At 45.9% G+C, this 22,379-nt stretch overlaps 1 protein-coding gene across 1 annotated transcript in view; it reads left to right on the plus strand.

The window, feature by feature from the left end:
* Positions 1-252: 252 nt before the first annotated feature.
* The window catches only part of GNAO1 (G protein subunit alpha o1), a 158,707-nt gene continuing 136,580 nt past the window's right edge, over positions 253-22,379 (plus strand). Inside the window, exons 1-2 of the mRNA XM_047078424.1 lie at positions 253-518; positions 743-785. Of these exons, the coding sequence (XP_046934380.1) occupies positions 401-518; positions 743-785 (161 nt within the window). The 5' untranslated portion in view covers positions 253-400. The remainder of the gene's footprint in view (positions 519-742; positions 786-22,379) is intronic.

Genomic DNA, 22,379 nt, shown 5'->3' on the forward strand with positions numbered 1-22,379 from the left:
CCTGCCCCCCACCCCACCCTCCGCCGGCTCCGGCTGCGGCTCTTGCCTCAACTATTATTTTATTTATTTTGGGTCGTGCACAAGCCTCAGTGCCTGCAGCCCGCGCCTCCTCGGACCGCGGGCGCCTCTTCCCTCGGCCCCGGAGCCCCAGACCCCGGCCACCTTCGCCTCGACACCCCTAGAACCCGCCAGCTACCGCAAGTCTCCGCTGCTGGAATCTTAGCGGCTGTCTTTTTGGGGGGTTCTGGTTTCCCGACATTTTTGTTTTCAACCAAGGGAAGGATATCGTGGTTTTTTCCCCTTTGAACCCAGGCTCTGCTCTCTGGGGGGGTGGGGGGCGCGCCGAGCCGGGGAGCCGTGCCAGCCGAGTCGTGCGGGCTGTGGCAGGGAAGGGGCCACCATGGGATGTACTCTGAGCGCAGAGGAGAGAGCCGCCCTCGAGCGGAGCAAGGCGATTGAGAAAAACCTCAAAGAGGATGGCATCAGCGCCGCCAAAGACGTGAAATTACTCCTGCTGGGTAAGGACCGGGGCTGCCACCCCCATCTCCCGACCCCAGCCACTCCTCACCCACCTCTGCCCTCTCTCCCACCCTACTCATGTCTGGGGAGACCTGGTCCCGGAGTTGGCACCACTGTGTGCCTAGGATCGTCCATCCTCTCGCATGCCTTACCTCCATGCCTCCCCCCCCCCCCTTTCCCCTAAGCTGACACTCACCAGTTTTTCCCCGGTCTGTCCCAACAGGGGCTGGAGAATCAGGAAAAAGCACCATTGTGAAGCAGATGAAGTAAGTCCCTGTGGCCTTGGGATTTGTACTTTTATTAAGAATAATTTTTTGTCATTTGTATTATCTTGCTCATTACACATTGCTCTCCAGGCCTGGTTTCTGATTCGTGTACACACACACACACACACACACACACACACACACACACACCTGGATTTGACTCCCCTCCCCCACGCCCTACGTTGGTTCTGGGTCCTCCACCCCAGCTCCCTGGTGGGTGTTTTTTTTTGCGGAGGGGGGAGGGAAGTGGAGTGCCTGTAGTTGTATGAATGACAGTGTCCGCCATATTGATCAGAACATCACACTATTGGCATGATTATGATCATTACTCTTTCTTGCCCCTTGTATGTATCACTACCTCCGTTTCTATCTATATGTCTCAGTTTCATTCTGTATTTCTCTCTCCTCCTCCCTCCACCCCCTCCCCCTTCCACATCCACAGTCCCTTCCCCCTGCTCTTCTCCTGGGGCAGTGATTTTGAACTTGGCTAAAACATGGAAGGGACCCAGCCCTAGACTGGGGTGGAGGATCAAGTGTCTGCTGTTCATGGATTTGGTGCTGAATTGGAGGTTGTGGTTTCTGCCCCCGCCCCCCAAAAGGACTAGGGTCAGGGGAAGGGGTTATGTGGTAGGGGAGGGGGGTGGATTTCCAAGCAAATGTGGCTGGCACAGCTGTATCCAAGGCAGAGGTGGAAGGGGAACTCTGGCTGAGGCTGAATGCCTGTCCCTTGTGTCCCCCCTCATCCCTTACCCCCCCCCCCCCGCGTTTGGTCTCCTGACCGGCAGTTTTCCTTCACTCTGTGGCCTTTATCAATGTATTTATTTACACTCTGCATAGGCCATGTTCCATGTAATCTACCCACAATGCGGATTTCAGGCCCCACTTGCCACCGCCCCCTTCTGCCTTAGATATCAGTTTCCCCTCCTAATTAACTGGGGGTGGATTTGAGTGATGGTTGAAAATTAAAACAAAATGGGATATTTCTTCCCTTCCACACTTTCTCAGTAAGGAGCCTCGCCCCTCCTTCCCACTCTCAGGTTTGCTTCTTGCCCCATCCATTGGGCAATTCCTAGCGAGCCCACAGGCAGCTTTGCTTGGGAGGGGGTGGCCTGCGGGGAAGGGGTGGATGCCCTCAGGGCCTCCCGGCCCTGCTGCTTCCGTTGGCCTGTCAGTTCGGGACGGAGGAGTTCGTTAAGACCATTTAGCGAGGATTCCACGTCGCTTTGCTGTGACACCTTCGTGCACACACAGCTCCTAATTAGGGGTTGCTGTGCAGTAAACAAAAATGATTATTTTTCAACTTGACAGAATAGCTGAAGTAATTGCATCCCGTAGGAAAACAATGGAAAATAAAAACCCCTTCGGCGGAAAGGTGGGTGGGAATCGAAGCATGCTTGCGGTTTCAGAACCAAGATGCAAAAAATCTTGCATGTGTAACAGGCATGACAAGCGGGTTCTAGGCGGCGCCATGATGGTAGGGAGTAGCGACTAGGAGACAATTCCCCCCACCCCACCCCGTCTGTTTGACATATTCTTATTTTCGTTAGAGAGCTCCCTGGGGCTTTCTTTGCAGAGGCCCCTCGGCTCGCCGCACCCCTCTGAGCCACGGGTAATTTGGCCTGGGGCTTCTCTGGAGCTTGTGCAGCCCAAATGGATGGAGAGGCGGGGCCGAGGGAATTGCTCTTTGCAACAAGGTGCATGTTGCATCTGCCTGGAGCCCTTGCAGGTCGGTAAATGCAAGCAGCGCCACCCCTCTCTCCCAAAGGGGGATGTTTCAAAACTTAAGAAGTCTGTAATCTGCAGTGGTGGCCTCGGAGCCGGGTAGAAGCCCCAGCCACAGGGGCTGGGTGAGGTTTCAGGCGTTGCGAGTGGTGGACAGCGCCCAGCTGAGGCCGGAAAAGTCGATGGGGCTCAGCTCGGTGACGCTCGGCTCAGCTCGGTGCGGGCTGGGCGCGGGGCTCGGAGGGACTCGGCAGTGTTCGGAACGGAGTCGGGGCCCCAGCGGAGAGAACCCGAGCCGCTTCGGAGGGGGCCGAAGGCATTCGGAAAGACTCGTGGGAGGAGTGGGGCGGGGGGAACGAAGGAGGGAGGTATGCTAGAGTCTGCAAATTAACTTTGCGTCCACCAAAGCAACTCCTTACCTGCTTTTCCCGAACATGCCCCATAAATTAGGTTGATTTAATAAGAAGTGTAAAAATATATACTGACTCCCCCAAAGGGTACCTCACCTTTTTTATTCAAAGAGAGCTGAGCTCTCTGAGGAAATAGGTGTGCCATTTTAAAATGAAAATTCCTAATTATATACTGGGGCAGGGAATCTTAAATGAAGGCTGTATGTAGACTTTCCCCGGAAAGTCATATGTGTCTCAGATTTAGTTACACTGAGGAAGACGAAAAAGTCAAGCCTTTGGTGTTTGAGATGGTTAAATCAGATATCTGAACATTTCTTCTCTTTTCCCTGTACTCCCCACTTTTCTTACTCCCACAGAACACCTTTTTGTAGAAAAATGTCAGGCAAAACTGAGGTAAAACTATTAATTTTTTTAAACACACCAACTCTTTAGGAAATAGGCTATGTTTGTTCAAAAGGTCAATCAGAAAGATTTCTGGCCCTGTAAATTTTGCCACAAGGGACCCTGGCATCCTGTCCTCCTGAAGCATTCATGAATGGCAGCTTTTCCTGTGAGCCCTCCAGCTTGGCTTGAAATAAATCAGATCAGGGCCTTGTGCCAAGCTGGATGCAGGACTTGTTTTATTAACCACAAAATGTGGGATTGGTGTCACTGTATCCTAGTGACAAATTCTTTTGAGTCCTCCTTTGCAGAGATGATTTTCCTGATCGCCACGACTGAGAATCACTTGAGTCAGGAGACCTGTATCGTGGGTGGGGCTGGGCCCAAAAATGTAGGTGCCATTTCCAGAAAGCAGTTTTGGACTTGTCTGTGCAGTGTGATTAGTGACCGACCTATCAGGCCATACATATGAATTAATTCGGATGTTGCTTTATTTTACCCAGGTAGATGAAATTAAAGAGTTCTCCATGGGTGATGCCCTGTGAGAACTTGATGATTTCCTAAGGGGGCCTTGGGCTTAATAGTTTCTGTTGGACAGAGAGAAAGAATATTGATATTCAGACATCTCCAGACCCTTTTAAATCAGCGTTTTCAGAAGAGCAAAGAGCATTCCATTTAGCTTCTTTTCTCATCCATGTTGTGGCGTGCTGATTAGAAGGAATAGGCTTCCATATATGCCATAGTAATTGAAGTTATATGATAAAGGGCTAACTGATGCTACTTAAAACAAAGTATTAACGCACACATCAGCCTAGAAATGTTGCAGGAGACCGACCTTTGCAATTCTTTTGCTTGATACATGTTGTAATGGGAAACTTACAGCCATTAAAGCGATGCCACAGATGAGACTGTCATTTTAGAAGCCTGATTCTTAGTACTTTATTAAATTTGTTAAAAGTTTCATTTGAACATAGCTTGCTGGGCTGTTGTTGTTGTGTTTTTTTGCATATGTGATCGTGAGCTAGTGTTTGGGAGTTCTGGGTCAGACAATCCAAAACATTTCAGTTCTAAGAAATAACAATCATTGAAAGAGCACAAATAAAATTTTACACACACCATGAACAGTGACCTTTTTAAATATGTGGTATTTAACTTGTGCTTGTTAGGAGGCGATGACCTCACCTGTGATATGGGCCTCATCATTTTTGCAATCCATGGGACTGTTTTATTCAGACTAATCAAAATTTTATTTTTTATTTGTTTTACTTATTTATTTATTTTTTGATGTTTGTTTATTTTTGAGAGAGCAAGAGCATGAGCAGGGGAGGGGCAGAGAGAGAGGGAGACACAGAATTCGAAGCAGGCTCCAGGCACTGAACTGAGCTGTCAGCACAGAGCCCTACATGGGGCTTGAACTCACGAACCGTGAGATCATGACCGGAGACGAAGTCGGTTGCTTAACTGACTGAGCCACCCAAGCACCTGGACTAATCAAAATTTTAAAAGGAAGTGTTCATTTTATTTAATTACCAAAATCCTTACCAAGAAATCTCTTAAAGAATTATATTTTATGAAGTATGAAATCAATAGAATATCCTTTTTAGTGACTTCCCGTTTTGAACAAACAGTGACAAGTGCTTGGGCATTCTACCTGATGAAAATGTAAAATGAGCTGTGGAGGTGCTATAAAAACTGCAGTTTGCCCTCATTTGAGGTGTTGAGTTCTCTGTGATGTCACATTCAGGCTCCCTGTGTCTGGAGCATTAGGTGGACTTTTAGGAGATAGGGAGTTGGAAGGTGGCAATGAGGTGTGGCTTACAAGCTGCTGGCTTTAAATATAAATGGACAAAGTAAAATGGAGTACTCTGGATGTGCACTCATTCCCAAGGTGCCTGCTCAGTGCCATTGTAAAACAAATGCCAGGGTTTGTCCGGTGAAGACGTCATTTCTTGTACAAATATCCCAGCCCTTATAGTGGGTTATGATTCAGAGGACAGACCCCATCCTGTTGGAGAAGGTAGTCTTTTAAAACATCACCTCCCCCATGGGGCGCCTGGGTGGCTCAGTCGGTTGAGTGTCCGACTTCAGCTTGGGTCATGATCTCACGGTCCATGAGTTCGAGCCCCGCATCGGGCTCTGTGCTGACAGCTCAGAGCCTGGAGCCTGCTTCAGATTCTGTGTCTCCTTCTCTCTCTGCCCCTCCCCTGCTCACACTCTGTCTCTCTCTCTCAAAAATAAATAAACATTAAAAAAAAATAAAAATAAAACGTCACCTCCTGCCAAAAGTTGGTGGCTTCCTCCCACCAGCTGACCCTGCTTTTGTAACTAGGATGTCTTCCGTTTGGCTTAAGTTCACAACAAGCCTGTGTTCAGTCAGCACACTGCTGTTCAGCACCTCCCGAGTGGCAGTAATGAGTGGAAGGGAATGGCCACTTGCAGCCATTACTCTGTAAAAGTGCAGCCATCTAAAAGGGCATTTCCTGCATGTCCCCAAAGGGTCCCATGTTGAGGCAGCACTCCGGAGAACCACCCTTCTAGGCTTGTGGACTTGTTATTTCTGCAATCATCTCTTTGGCTGCTTTGCCCCTCCCCCTTCCTCCCTTCTCCATGTTTATTCAAATGGATGCACCTTGCTCTCTGGAGACAGCATGAGCGCAAACAGAATGTCGGATCAAGTAGCAGATGAGTTCTCCTTCGCTGATGGATGGTGCTCTCTCCTTGCTTACTGTTCACTGAGCTGTAAATACCAGCAGACCTTCTTGCCAGAAAAGTAGCAAACAGTCCACCTGATCTCTTCAGGAGTCAGCCATGGAACTCTTGAACCTGAGTTACCTGTTGAATTCTGAAGTAGAACCTGTCTGCTTGTTAAAAGGGTTGTTTCTGACTAGATTACATGGATGAGGCTTCATTTGGGATTGCCATGGCTCTAAAGGAATCAGAATTTCTGTTCTCTCTCCGTGTGGGACTAGATTACGTTTATAGTGCTCAAAGTCGGAGTACTGGCTTGTTTCTTTACCACTCGGAACTCCCCAGATTATGATTGTTCTCCTTAGTACACCACATCTGCTAAAGATAGGACGGGGTCACTCATGTTTCTCAGCTGCTCACAGCACTCTATCTCTATGAACACTGGAGATTTAATGTGAGTAGAATAAGGTCCTGTTTTTCTGACATGTGGTCAGTCCATCTGGATGCAGGGACTGGGTTAGCTGTCTCCCAGGGTGTCTTCAGGGTCTCCTGTCTAATGAAGCTAGACAGATCATTATCACAAGAGCACGTCATGATCTGAAAGACAGTAGACAAGCTGGGAAGGGGATGATTTCAAAATGAAAAAAGACATTTTGGAAAGGGTTACCCCCAAACTTGACACTAGCAAAGAACAGCTTTTGATTTTGATGAAAGGAAGCTGTGTGTGTGTGTGTGTGTGTGTGTGTGTGTGCGCGCGCGCGCGCGTGTACACACATGCTACGTGAGTTTAAAAACAGTGGATAGTATGAGAAGAGCACTTTACCTTACTTATGGACTGCATCACCATAAACACGTTGACGGTACTCAAATGATCTCCATTCTAAGAATTTGTTTAAATTTGTATCACATTCTTATTTTATCTATCCTGTGCTTCTCGCGCATACTACACAGTACTGGTTAGAAAAGACACCGTCCGGCAAATCAGTCATTAGCGTAGAGGGGGAAGAGAGGAAGGAGCAGTGGCCTGTTACCGGTTCAAAGAAAAGCTAGTTTCTTTTTTCAAGAAGGAGTTTAGCATGCTTCTCTAAAATTGAGAGGTGATTAAGAGCGTGGACGCTGGAACCAGACTGCCTAGCATCAAATCTTAGCTCTACCACTGACTAGGTGTTAGTAACTTAAACAAGTCACTTTACTTTTTGTACCTCAGTTTCAGTGTCTTTGCGTATAAAAATGGGGCTGATAATAAAAACACCACCTAAAGGAGTTGTTGTGGGCAAATGCCCTTATAACAGTGTTCTAGAAATCACTATACAGACGTCAGCTATAGTTTTCATTCCTTTGATTGATTAGTGGGTGTTCCCTTCCCATATGGAGTTGTCTTTTCAAGTATGTGGGCCTTGTCTTCCTTAAAAGCCAGAAGGGGAGTGCAGTGGTTCATGCTTATGGCTTCTCCCCCTTGGTGCTCTGCAGTACGAGTTATATAATAAACTGTGTTGTCATAACTGATGTGACATTTTTGATGGTGCAGCTGCTTCAACCCAAGAAGCTGGAGTGATGTCACAAAGAGTGGGAAAGAGCACTGGACCAGGAGTTAAGGCTAGTGGCTACTCCCGCCACCTGCCCCTCTGGGGGTACTGTTTCCCCCAGCTCCTTCCCTGTCTTAAGTGGCCCATGAAATCGGGAGCTACCTTCATGTCAGGGTCTTGAGGTCTTTGATGCAAGGTTCTAAACATAAAAGCATCATTTATAGTTCCATCCTGCGGTGGGGGGGGGCGGGGTAGGGGGTACCCATGAAAGCTCTTTGAAGGCCAAGATGATTGTAGAAAAGCGACCTCAACCACAAAGCTTTGTCAGCCAAGAAAGTCGTAGTCCTGAGAGGCATTTTGAGGAAACCACCTCTAACCAAACTCTTCATGCAGATGTGGTTCTCAAACCAAAGAGGAGGATCCGAAAGTATCCTGCTGGTGAAAAACAGGATGTTTCTGGGAGGAGAGCCCCAGTGACATGTTAGAGGGAGAAGTGGTTTGTCGGTGGCTTCCAGGAGTCTTAGAAATAGAGACAGCCTGGCCCCACCAGGGGTGGCTGCAGGTGAAGGAACTTGCTTGGGTTCAGGTGCCTCAGATCCCAGGGGTCTGCCCGCAGACCAGTAAACGGGGAGGATCAGTAGAACTGTGTTTTAGTTTTGACTCATTCTCTGATTCGACTTTGGGCAGGTCGCTTAGCCCCTCAGAGCCTTGGTTTGTTCATCTCTTAATTAGAACGTGGGCTTTCACCACAGGATCTCTCAGGCCTCTTTCAGGTTCTTAGCTCTAAGATCCAGTAAATGCAGAGAGAAACCTAGAAGCCTGAAATGCAGGGGGGAATAGTGGGAGTATTTACCGCCCACAGCTTTTATCTGCTGAGCCATCTTTAGTTCTAATTTTCTTTACAGAGGAGAGGAAAAACATTGTGCTTTTCATAGCACACACAAAAAAATAATAAAGTAAAATAAAATCCTGCAAGGCTAATAGTGCCCTGAATTTGTCCCCCTACTCGCTTAATTTCTTAACCAAGAAGGAGGAAAGAGAAAAGGGGAATAGTATGTAAGGATAGTATTCCATGGCAAGAATTTACCCTGGATTCTCTGCCCATGTCATAGCCAATTGACAGGCTTTCTGTGGAAAATTGATACTTTACAGGGACAGCTTCCCCATGTCATAAAATCAACTCTGGGTCACCCACCTCCAGAGGCTCAGAGCACTAATGTTTATTACACATTGTAAATTAATTATGTGTTTAATATATCTGTCTCCTTTGCTAGTCTTGGTGCCCCTTCCTTACCAGGGCTTCCTAAAGCAGAGATGGTGACTTCTTTTTGCTCATAATACAGCACTGAGTGCAATGTCTGGCACACAGGAGGTGCTTCACAAATGCTTGCTAAATGAAGAAAAGAGAAAGAAATGAGGGTCACAGGGAATGCAAACTCATTTCTACATAAGCCAGCATAATAACATTGAAAGCCTTTGATGCTCATAGCATTGATCATTTTCAATCCAATCCATTATCTTCATTTGTTTTTTCACATCAACCTATGCGGAAATACAGTCATCAACTCCATCTTACAGATGAGGAAGTGAAGCTCAGAGAAGTTGGGTGGCTTGCTCGAGACCACACAGCTTCATAAGGCCACAGTTTATTTAATTCCAAAGCCTATGTCCTTTCCATTCTAACACTACGTGGTCCTTACTAGACCACCACCAGTGTGGACAAAAGAGAGCTGGCAGACTGGGACCCAGTGCCCATCAGCAAATGGGATGTCACTAACTTTGGTTGAGATCAGTGGCTGAGAGAATAGCAAGTGTTTGATTGGTGCTGGATTTTTGGAGGTGGAGGTGGTGGCCGTCCTCACATATGACATTAATTCTGACACCAGAGTGTTTCCTAACCCTCATCTGGACAGCCTCTGAAATAATTTTCTGTTGCTGCCTCAGAAATGTGGGCCATTTGTGGGTGCTGCCACTGAAGACTTTGGCTTTGGTAGAAGCAGGTGATTCAGAGGAGACTTGAGAAAGACAGGATAGTAGTATATACATCCATTCAACCACCTTCCATCCATCCATCCATCCATCCATCCATCCATCTTTTCATCCACAAGCATTTACTGAGCATTTATCAAATGCTGGACATATGCATGGTGTCATGGAAGTAGAGAGGAAGGCCTCAGTCCTTGCCCTTAAGAAATTCAGCCTAAAGGGAGTTACGTGTAAAAGACGCTTATACTTCAGAGCAAGCAGCCAGTTCTCCCCACAGGAGATTGGAGGCCACCAAATCTAGGCAGGAAGTTTGGGTAGAAAATGACACATGGGCTGAGTCCTAAAAACTAGTGGTAGTTAGCCAGGTGGAAAAGGGAATCCCAAGGGGCGCCTGGGTGTTTCAGTTGGTTAAGCGTCTGACTTCAGCTCAGGTCATGATCTCACAGTTCGTGAGTTGGAGCCTCACATCAGGCTCTCTGCTGACAGCTCAGAGCCTGAAGCCTGCTTCAGATTCTGTCTCCGTCCCTCTCTCTCCCCCTCCCTCACTCATGCTCTGTCTCTCTCTCCCAAAAATAATCATTAAAAAACAACAAAAGAAGGAATGCCAGGCAGAGGGACCAACATGTAAAAAGGTGCTAAGATATGTCACCACACGAAGCAGGCTGAGGATGTAAAATACTTGATTTGAGGAGTGTCCAGAGATGAAGGATGAAAGAGGAGACAGAGATAGATTGTGAAGGGCCTTGTCTGTTGTGCTAATAACTTTAGATTTTATTCTGAATACAATGAGATGGCACAGAAGGGCTTTTTTTTAATTGAGGTGTGATTAACAACATCATATTACTTCCAGGTGTACAATGTAATGATTTGATATTTGCGTAAATTGCAGAATGATCACCACAATAAGTCCAGTTAACATCCATCACCACACATGGTTACAGATGTTTTTCTTGTGATGAGAACTTTCAAGAACCATAGGGTTCTAAGGAAATGGGTGGCAGGATCATTTTTTGCACTTTAGGAAGATCACCTACGTGGACTAGAGAGAATCATGTCCAGAGGTTAAGAGACCATGTGGAAATTTATTTCTGTGATCCAGGTGGGAATAGATTAAGAAGAAACTCAAAGGAGTGGAATGGGAAAAGGGTATTTGGGCAGTGGAATAATTGAACTTATTTGATTAGTTGAAAGGGGATTGGGGAGGAGCTCCATTTTGAAGGATATAGACAAGGGGGCACCCACCTAGCTCAGTTGGTAGAGCATGAGACTCTTGATCTCAGGGTTGTGAGTTTGAGCCCTATGTTGTGTGTAGAGATTGCCTTAAAAAATAAATAAATAAATAAAGGATATAGACAAGACTGGGTCCAGGATTCCTGGTTTGGGCTACTGGTGGGATGACGGTGCCATTCCCTGAGATGGAGGAATGCTGGAGGGAGAAGGAAGGCTTGGGGAGAGAAATGAAGACTTAATTTTGTTCATGTTGGTGATTTTTGTGGATCAGCCAAGTGGAGATCCCTGGCAGGCAGTCAGATATGTGGAGTAGGGTGTAGGACACACTTGGGGAGAAGGATCAATTTGGAATTCTGTGGTGCTGTGGGCAGTGGGAGCCATGAAAGTCGGTAACCTCACCAGGCTGAGTGAAAAGGCAGAGGATGCACCCCCTGCCACGTGCACACACCCCAGCTCCAGGATGTGACAGTCATTTAGGAAGAGGAGCCTGCGAAGGAAACTGAGAAAGGATGAGCTGAAGGATGGAAAAGAAACCGAGGTAGAGCAGCAGCATGAAAGCCAAGGAAGGAAGGGGTTAATTGAGTCAGATACTGCAGTAGTCAAATAAGCTGAAGACAGACACATGTCCAGTGGGTCTGGAAAGTTGTTGGTGAACTTGGCAAGAGCAATTCCGGTGGAGTGGCAGGAGAAAAGCCAGATTGCAGTAGGAGTTAAGTAAGTGGTACTGAGGAAGTGGAGGCTGTGAATGGAGACTCCTGGAAAAGAAACCTGGGTTCTAGAAGGAAAGGGACAGAGGGAGGCAGGAATGCAGTGAATAGGGTTGAGCAAAGGCTTTATTGTTCATTTGGCTAGCAAGGTGGGACCTGGATCCACTGAGAAGCAGAAAAGGAAGAGCCCAGATGGAGGGAGATGTTGAAGGTATGGGAAAAAAGAAGTGATAGAAGGAGCAGAGCCCTAAGAGGATGGGCAGAAACAGGGTGCAGAGTATGGTTGAGCAACCTGATGTTGATGTGAATGTGTGTCACCTGCCCTGAGACTGCCAGAGGGGCCATAAGGATAGGGAGATAGGGAGTGCATAGGGAAATTTGGAGGCGGGATGGTGGGCACAAGATGTTGAGGGAGTTCCTGCCTTCTCTTTTTTCTCAAGTAAGGAGCATTAAAAAGCAGCTGTGCTCATTTACTGGGACACACCAAAGGCTGGTAACCTTTCTTCCATTCAAACCATTCATGTATTCATTTACCCAGTATTTATCTAGCACCTGGTATGTGTTAGGCACTGTTCTAGGAGCTTGGAGATTCAGTGGTAAGCAAGTCAAGTCCCAGGGGACTCAGGAAATAACTTCATGAACAAATATTCAGGCACCGTAATTGCAGACTGAAAGATTTTCTGGAGCCACACCTTTGGTTAAAACCTTTTGCTGATCACTGAGGGATCCAATTCCTGCCGTTAGAGAGTTGAGTCAGTTGAAGGAGACAAACTCGTGCGGTGAAAGCACAGAAGAGACAATGGAAGAGTTTAATTTGGACAAGGGCTTAGAATTACACATGCCTCAAGACAGCTAGGTGGAGAAATGAGAGTTCAGTGGACACCCATTGTTTTACTCTTTCCAGGCTGCTCCGGTGAGGCTGCCCATCACTGCCCCCTGCCACTTGAAGATAAGAAGTGAGTGTGTGACTCAGGCCTTGCCATTCACAAAATCCCATTCTCCTGGCCACAGTGATTGGAGGATGGGATATGACTCAATCCAAGCCAGACAGAGTCCTTCTTTGGAATTTTATAGTCAGTAGGGGAAACAAGCTCTTCATCAAAGGTCTTCACTGGTTTGGAGTGATGAAAGCCTAGAGCTGCCTGTGGCCACATTTCCATGTCTCCATTACACTGCAAGGAGGAAGTTCGCTTCTCATGGGAAAGACTGAGGCTTTAAGAGACTGGGGCGTGAGGGAGGGAATGAGGAGAAGACAGAAAGAGACAGAGGAAGCCAGAAAGACATCTGATGATAATTATTATAATCTCTGAAGCTGCCTCTATGGACCTGAAAGTTATGTGAACTGATAAATCCTTTCTTTTACATAAACTAATGTGAGCTGGAATTCTCTCCTCTTCACGCAGGAAGAAGAAACAGTGTGAGATAAAGCGCAGAAGCAGTACTCCACTGTGCAGGGCACCATCAGAGAGCAGTGAGCAGTCTTACATGACCGAAGCATTGGGGTTTTGTGGGACTATAAGGAGAAGTGGTTAGAAAAGAAGAGTGGAGCTACATTGTGAGGGTTCCCAGACCGCCTTGCCAAGGTGTATATACTTTGAATACAGATTAGGGTGCCTTTCCCTCTGTGGTAGGGTAGTAGGGTGCCAAGTCGGCAGAGCTTGAAGAGGAAGAGTAGACAAGAGGCTTAAAAGCAGAGAGATTTTTGTAGTCTGAACTAGGAAATTGGAAGGAAGGGCCACGAGGAATGGGGTGGGGAAGAGATTTTGGAGGCGGAGTAGGTGAGACCTGCTGTCTGCTTGAGTATGGGGAAAGAGTAGATCAGAGGAGTCCTCCACGTTTTGAATCTGGTGTTGGAGTTTAGTGATGACATCAAGTTAAGAGGCATAAGAACAAGGAGAGGGGTAATAGTAGAAGGAAGAGGGCAAGTCATGCCACAAGCACGAATTTTGGCTCCTTGAAGGATAACTTTTATGTTCCGCTCCCAGTGTTCGGTAGTCTTCTTAGGAAGTCATTCTAGCATTTGGAAGGGAGGTCAGGGCTGGAAGAAGGACTGGGCTCAGCTGCCATGCACAGTGAGGCCATGAGAGCAGATGCAGTTTCCCTGGGGTGGTATGCACATGGAGAGGAGAAGGGTCCCCTTCCCCCACCCCCAGTTGTGGAGGTGAGCTGGGAAACCTGCCTTCGGTAAGCTCTAGACTCCTAAGAAGCTCCAACTGGGAAAAGGGGCTGGGAGTCAGAGGAGCGGAGGAGAACCCTGCTGGGTGCTCTGCAGGCAGGGACTGTGCCTTGGTTAGTTCTGTGTGACAGCACGGATCTGTTCTATGGTGGTTCTGTTCCCTGGCATTGCCAAGCTAGATAAGGACTGAGAAGGAGCTATCGTGTTTGGTGATGGAGGCTTTCAAAAGAACAGTTTCAGTGGAGGGAAAGGGAGAGAAGCCAAACTCAAGAACATTTTAGGGTGGATAAGTCTGGCCTAGGAGTAAAGAAACCTGAGTGCTACCCCAACTCAGTCCCTATTTAGCTTGGTGGCCCCAGGCAAGTTCTGGAGCTTCCCTAGGCCTTAGTATCTTCACATATAACGTTAGAAAACTAGACCGGATATTCTATAAGCTCTTGCTCAAATCTTGAGGTCATAATTTAAATTTTGCTGTCCAACAAAACAGATGTTCTCGTGGCAGAGGAATTCCCTGCCTTCTCCCTTGGCCACCCCCAACTGAGATAATAAATTATAACAAAATTAAGCTTTTAGAAGTCTAGTGCTAATTGAGAAAGAAAACTGGGACATCAGCTCAGGGAATTGTGGACACCAGTGCATGTGCGTCCACGTGTACTCTCCATTGAGAGTGTGGAGCCCTGTGCGGGAGGAATATGACTCCGAATGGTATCAGGGTTTACGAGACCAGAGTCCTATGTTGCTCTTCCCTGGGGAGGAGTGCTGAAGATGTTCCTGGAATGCAAAGACAAAACAACGTTGGGGGTCCCCTCTTTGTGAGCTCACATGCTAGGAGAAAGAAGGCTTGTAGCCTGAGCTGGCTGTGTGGGGGAGCTCCAGCCAGGGTAGGCAAAGAAGAGCTGGAGGGACCCATGCCTCAGGAGAGAAACAAGCCTGAGGGCAAGTGTAAGGGAGGTGCTGGCTCTATCTCTCAGGCACCCTGTGGCCCTGTCAGTCGGGGGGCTCTGGGTAGATGGTAGAAAGGCATCTGGTTCTGAGTCATTCCTGGTCTTCTACCTTTTTTCCCTGGTGTACAAAAAGGCCTGTCTTTTTTGAACCCTTTCCTAGAAGTGTCAACTATGTGGACCTCACTATTCCCTAACTTCTTTGGCACGTGTCCGTTCATTCTGTGACTACTGGTGTTAGACCAATCGTGTGTTGGCACTGAGTTTCCAGAAACAGAGCTCTTAGGAAGACTGACAAGCTGCCTGCCCTCAAGGACCTTACAGTTTTGGAGAAGGAAGATAGTAAACAGGTAAATGAATGAGCAAGGTCATTTCAGACAGTGATATGTTCTAAAGGAGGAAATAAGGCTTAAAAACAAGAGAGTGGTCTGCAGAAATGAAGGATAGGGAAGCAGGTCAAAAAAGATCTGAGGAACAGGGAATAGAAGCAGAAGCCCAGAGGCAGAAATGAGCAGAAAGAAAGCTAGAGAGGCTGGACCTTAGGAAAGGAAAAGTGACACAAAATGGGATTAAAGAAGCTGGTGGGGGGCACCTGGGTGGCTCAGTCAGTTGAGCGTCCTACTTCGGCTCAGGTCATGATCCGTGAGTTTGAGCCCCACATCGGGCTCTGTGCTGACAGCTCAGAGCCTGGAGCCTGCTTCGGATTCTGTGACTCCCTCTCTTTCTGTCCCCCCCCCCCCCCGCTCACAGTCTCTCTCTCTCTCCCTCTCTCTCTCTCTCTCTCTCTCTTAAAATAAACATTAAAAAAAAAAAAAACATTTAAAAAGAAGCTGGCGGGGTGGAGTGCCATTGTTCAAGGCCTGGTGGCCATGCCAAGAGAAGCATTTAGATTTCATGCTGAATGCCATGGGCGGTTGAAATAGGGGACAACTTGACCTGACTTATGTATTAAAAGATCCCTCTGCATTCTGGAAAAAGCAAAACCATAGGGACAGAAATCATATCACTGTTTTGGGGGGATGGCAGGAAAGAGGACTACAAAGGGGCACAAAGGAACTTTCAGAGGCAGTAGAAATATCTGTCTCTTAATCATACGGTGGTTGCACAACCATCTATGTTTATCAAAACTCGTCAAACTGCATACCTAAAAAGGGTGAATTTACTTTAATTAAATTATAATTCAATAATTCTGACTTGTCAAGTGTACATTATTTAGTTTAAAAAATTTTAGTGAGCCTTAACAAAATCCCTTTGGCTGCTTTGTGGAAGATGGAGCACACAGGCCTTGCACAGTCTAAGCAGTACCCCCACTGCTGGTCCCACGATTGAGCCTATATTATGTGCCGTACCTGGTGGCTTTCTCATCAGTTTATTGATGTGTGTTCCCAGTTTTCCTGTTTTACTTAGCTTTCCTTTATAATTGGCTTGAGAACTCAATGTGGGTAGAAACCATCTGCTTCGTTTGTGTGGGCCCATGGTAGATACTGTTACATATTATTTTCCTTACATTTGAATGGCACTCGAGAGTTTACAAGCTGCTTCCACATTCATTATCACCTTTGGGCCTTACAACAGTCCTGTCAGGCTGAATAGACACCCCTGGATCCCCATCTTACAGAAACTGAGATGAAAAGAAGTCAGTGTAGCAGTATCAGAGAAGTGTGAAATTTGGTGATCTTAGCTTTGCCGTGTATTGACTACCAGTGTGATTTGGGGAAAATTATTTAGTCTCCCTGAACCCCAGTTTCTTAATTATTAAAAAGAGATATAGAGGAAACACACTGCAGATATGCTGTGAGGCTTGAATGAGGTAACAGAGCTGAAAGCACTGAGCACATAGTTGAAATTAACTCAGTGTGAGCTATTTATATCATTTTTACTACCAGAGAAGACAGACTTATTCAAGACGATGTGGTCAGTACATGATGGAACTCAAGCCCAGTTCTTCTGATTTCAGGTGTGTGTCTCCTTCCGCCACATCACTCAGTGCATTCTTACTGGTTGGCAATTGATTGGTCCTGGGCTAATTAATTTTTTTTTAATTTTTTAAAATGTTTTTATTTATTTTTGAGACAGAGAGAGACAGAGCATGAGCAGGGGAGGGGCAGAGAGAGAGGGAGACACAGAGTCCAAAGCAGGCTCCAGGCTCTGAGCTGTCAGCACAGAGTCAGACACGGGGCTCGAACTCACAGACTGTGAGATCATGACTTGAGCCAAAGTCGGACACTCAACTGACTGAGCCACCCAGGCACCCCTATCCTGGGCTAATTAATTACTCTTTACCAAGTTAGATCTTTCAATACAGTCATTGATTAATTCAACAAATACTTTTTGAGCCCCCACCATGTGCTCAACACTGCATACGATGTGATGGTGAGCCAAGACAGGCTGGTTCTCTGCCTTGAGAACAGAGATGCCCTTACAATTTAAGCACCATAGCCAGGATGCTGAGGGCATTCCTTCGTCAGTTTGGGGTGTGGGAAGACTTCCTGGAGGAGGTACATAGAAAATGTCTTTTTTTTTAACAACGAAAAAGTCTTTTTTATTGTGACATAAATATACATGCAAAGTGTGCATTTGTTTTAAAAGGCAAACGTTCATGTAAGCTTCACTAGGTAAAAAACTAGGATGTTCCTAATAGCCAGGAAAGTTCCCTAAATACCCCTTCTTGATCCCTACTACCTTGATTTTCATGGTGTTTCTTTGCCTTCTTGTAGAGTTTACCACCTATGTATGTATCCTGTAATCATAGAGTTCAGTTTTTCCTGGTCTGGATGTAATTAGAATCATACTGTTATATATTATTAAGTCTTATATCTTTTCTTCAATATTGCATTTGTATTATTCATCCATGTTGTATATAACTGTAGTCCATTTATTTTCATTGCTATATAATATGCTATAGCATTCTCTTCTGAATATTTATAATTTTTCTGTGTAGCATTCACAAATATTTGTGTGTATTGATGAATATGCTATATATTATTGACTTCACTACTATATAATATACATTGTTATTTGCTGGCTATGACAATACTGTAATTTATTTATCCATTCTACTGTTGATGTACCTTTGGGTTATTTTGAGTTTTGGGTAATTGTGAAGGATAGTGCTATGAACACCTATGCGGATATATATCCTAAGGCACATGCATTAGGATGTGAAGTGTTCTTTGAAGTGGAATTACTGGGAATCTTCACCATTATTAGATAATGCCACATTATTTTCCAAAGTGGCTATTCCATTTTATACTTGCACTAGCAGACAGAATTCCTGTTGTTCTAAATTCTTGCCAATATTTGGTATGGTCAAACTTTGAAATTTTTGCCAACTGTATTGGTAAGCAGTAGTATTTCATTGTGCTTTTACTTTACATATTCTAGCAGCTTTTCACATATTTTTTGGACATTTGATTTCCTCTTTTGAGAAACACCTGTGCTTTTATTACTTTTTAAATTAGGTTGTAATTTTATTAGTAATTTTTAGGCATTCTTTATATGTTCTGGATACTAGTCCTTTTCCAGTGTTATTCATCACAGATATTACCTCCCATTCTCTGGCTTGGTTTTTCGCTTTGTTAATGGTGAACTGTGATAAAAAGATGTTCTTATTTTTAATGTAGTCAGAGTTTTCAGTATTCCCCTTTTTGATTATTGTTTTTTGTGTCCTATTTGAGAAATCTTTCTTTCTTTATCTCTAAGTGATAAAAGCTACCCTCTTTTATCCTCCTGTTCAAAAAGCTTTGAAGCTTTTTTCTTCCATATTTAGGTTTTTAATTCACCTGTAATTCTTGTATGTGGTATAAGATAGAGGTCTTGTTTTATTTTTTTCCCTAATAGACGCCTGTTTGTGCCAGCATTGCTTATCCAAAAGGCCATTTTTTCAGGCACTGTTCTGTAGAACCACCTCTATTTTAAGTCATGTGTTTATATATGCAGAGACCTGTTTCTTGTCTCTTTAGACCATTCCACTGGACTCTATTCCTATGTCAGTGCCATGCTGTCTTGATTACTACAACTTTGTAACATGTCTTGATGTTTAGCAAATCCCGTCTCTTCTCATGGTCATCTTCATCAATGTTTGGCTGTTCTCAGCCCTGTGTGTTTGCATGTAAATATTAGACTCGGTTTATGATACTAATCTGTTTGGGTAGAATTGACATCTTTAGATTTGACATCTTTAAATCTTAAGTTTTGCTGATCCATGAACATGTTATATTTCACCATTTATTTAGGTTGTCATAATTTCTCTCAGAAATACTTACATTGCCCATAGAGATCTCATATACTTTTTGTTAGATTTATAGCTAGATACTTGATATTTACAGTGGTCTTATAACTGCCTTTTTTGAATTGCAGTTTGTATTTGTTGCTGGTCTAGAGAAATACAACAGATTGCATATTGATTTTGTATTCATCAACCTTACTTAATTTTTATATAAATTCTAATGGTTAATCTGTAGATCATGAGGCCCAGAGAAGAGAGTAACCTGTCTAGGTTCCCATGGCCTTGCTAGTAACAGAGCAAGAATGAGTGTGGTCCCATTTTTCCCATTTCTGCTTCCCAGTGACTGTTCAGGAAGGGTTGGGGTAGAAGGACACAGCTGGGGAGAAGGAAATCACATTTACCAAACACCTGTTATTTACAGTGCTTACTACATATGTGAGCTTAACTTACTGGAGGCTGATTTTTGGTTATCCCCATTTTATAGATGAAGGAAGTGAGATGCAGAGAGGCTATTCGAAATATTTGTTCAGGGTCACACCTTGGTTTATCACTGAGAGGACATTCCAAAGTTGGAGGTTTCTCTTTCATGCATGTACCAGTTTGCACACCTTCTGTATACGATTTTAGATACCCACAGAAGTCTTTGGGCCTCCTCCCCTCAACCAGGCTGTCTCCCGGGCCTCCGCCCTGTGCAGATCTGCCTCTAATAAAGCTGTGCTATCGTCTTCAGACTCACACAGGCCTGCTTATTGTCAGCTCCTAGGTTGAGTTCCTACCCAAAGTCCTGAGATCACTTTCATCCTGCCCTCTCGAACCCCCCCCCCACATGGTTCCCTCCCAACTGAGAAAATTAGTTCACAAGTTGTTGGGTTCTAGGAACCAAATTAGGAGTTGGCCTGGGCATCTTGTTTCGGTCCTGACTTGAAAATATGGTTGCGGTTTTATGACTCTGCTTTGTTATACAGTGGACTAGAGAGAATTTATGGTTGCGGTCCTTCCTGGCACCCCTTCCCCCAATCTGACTGATTGGTGGGAGCTGCCTGCACGCAAAGAGGAGGTTTGCTGTTACTGGCTGTGCAAAGGAATTGTGAAATGCTGTTTGTGAACACAGCCCAGCAGTGCTCTATTCAGTGTGACAGCTTCCTACTTGGGAACACACAGCCCTTCACAGGGTGACTGTAAATTATGCAACTCCGGAGCTAAACAATGAGGACTAATGGGGAAAAGGAAGGGACAGACTGGATTTCAGCCTGGATCTGCAGTGCTAGAGTGCAAGCTTAGGCTACTTGGCGATCCATGGGAGGAAGGTCTTTAGCAATTGAGAAAAGCCAGGAAGTCCTGTCACAGTGCTACTTGTGAGAGTGGGTTTTACTTTTTTAAAAATGTAAATGTTCTTTTCAAACTCTGTTTATCAATTCAGGGAGCGTTTTAGAAACTAGGAGAGACATTTACAAAAGAAAGTAGTCATATGTTGTTACCCAAAGTAATTGAATGCTGTACACAGTATTTAACCTTTGTCCTCATGGCCCCAAATCATCATTTTTTCCTTACTGCTTTGTGCTAAAAGTCAGCAGTGCCCCTCAGGGCAATTGATGTACAGACCATTTCCCACCCCCTGGCCCCCCTGCCCTGCCCCCATGGTCTTAGAATGCAATTAACTCCACTTTGATATGCTTTATATAATTTTCCTGTCTCTTCACTTGCTGTCATCTGTCATGCCTTGATGCTTTCTGTGTTCCTACCTCAAGCCTTATTTCCCTTCTCTTGTTCTACTCTGAATCTGTAATGGCCTGGAAAACTACGTGACTGGGTCTGTCACAAGAGTGTGTAGGGCAAGAATAAATAAGGTATAAGTGAGGACCCCTTCTACAAGTAGAGTACTTGTGCTTTAGTGCCCAGACCTCTCTGCACTCCTGCCTCTTAACGGCATGGCATTAAGTATGTAAAACTGAGTTGGCAACCATGAAATGCTCTACAAATGTACATGATGGTGAAAGGGTTGCTGTTGTTGTGCAGTCTGGTGCTCAGAGTTCTTCATTGTCCTTCATGATTCCTGGCAGGGTTCTGATTCACAGAAATTGTTGGACAAGTAGCTTCCAGATAAGAGCAAATGCACTGTCATTTGCTACAAAAGATGTTGGGCTGGCCTTAGCAGCCAGGAGGCTGGTATGAAGCACCTCTGTGGTGAAAGGGTTCTGCTGGGCCCTTTCTGTAAAATGACGCAGGCACACATGGGTGCCACAGGGGTCAGCTGTGTGATCGACAGGGCCATCCCTGGGAGCCCTCCGCAGTGGTGGGCATCACGGACATCCGCTCACCTGCATGAGAACTTAAGGTCACTTGGCAAATCCAGGCCAGACCCAGTCGCTACTTTCAGGAGACCAGCACTGAGGGAGAGGGTGGGCCGCTCCTTCCTGCTGGTCTCCTAGCAGAGGAGGTCATCACTGGCCCTGGCTCTGCCGCCTGCTCTGCCACAGCACAGTTCCCAGACCATGAGCCCTGAGGCTTGAACAAGGACAGGAGGCTGTCCTACAGTCGACCTCATTCAGGGCTGCTGACCCAGGTGTGGCCTCGGCCTTAAACACACCAGGCAAGCAAACATGGTGTTGAGGTACAGAGTCCCCAGGAACCAGAACCAGGGGGCAGGTCTCCTCACGTACAGCCAGAAAGTTTAGTGGTATACAAGTGAACACGTGTGTTATCCTATTTATTTTAACGTGTTTTAGGATGAAAGGTCCCTAACACATCAATACCGTGGTGTCATAAGTAATTGTGGTTTAGGATGCAGTTAAAGTAGCAGGACATTTTTTTTCAAAGGCATAAAAGCCATGAAGGTGGCCAAAAAAATGTTTGGGTAGTGCTATCCTCAGACCTTCTGACAGTATGGGAGTGCTGATTCTGAGCAGGCCTTGCCCTCTAAGGGGCAAAAGAGTGCCTTGGGAAGGCTCCGCCTCTGTCATCTTGGGTAGGTGGTAGCAGTATCTCTTTCCCAGCCCCAGGCCCATGAGCTGCCCCACTCAGTCATCTTCTTCCCCCCACTTGCCCGGCAGGCATGTCTGGGCCTGGCCTGGGGCCCCTCACTACCATCTCTCGCTGAGCCTTTCTCTGGGTGTTGCGCATAGCATCTCCTCGTGTGTCTTCCAGAAATTCTGGTTTTGTCCTTCACCATCCTGCTCAACCACTTCATGGTTTCCTCACCCTCTGCATAGGATCTACAACTGTCCTTAGCTTTGAGAACTTACCCCGGTCCAGCTTCCCACACTGATCCTGAGCTGTCTCTCATTCTGTATAGAATGCTTGTCTGGGATCCACCCATGCCCGTGCCTCCATATTGCCTCTGTGCTAGATGCTGAGGCAGGCTTCCTGTCCTCTTCGTGTGCAGGCCTGGCCTCTGAGGGCCGGCTCAGTTCTCATCCGCTCTGAGTGGGGGTGGGGGGGTGGGGGGGGTGGGCGCTCCATTCTGTAAATCACTTTGTATGGGGTGCCTGCACCACAGCATTAGAGTTTTTAAACATGCTGTCATGGTCCCTAACAGATTGCCCTTCTGTTTATCTGGTCACATACACACGAGCGCACACACTTGCACAGGTACCAGAACA

This window comes from Lynx rufus, unplaced genomic scaffold (assembly GCF_022079265.1).
Source record: "Lynx rufus isolate CCGP_SWC_20201006 ecotype Redwood Valley unplaced genomic scaffold, mLynRuf1.p SCAF_16, whole genome shotgun sequence".
NCBI classification, from domain to species: Eukaryota; Metazoa; Chordata; class Mammalia; order Carnivora; family Felidae; genus Lynx; species Lynx rufus.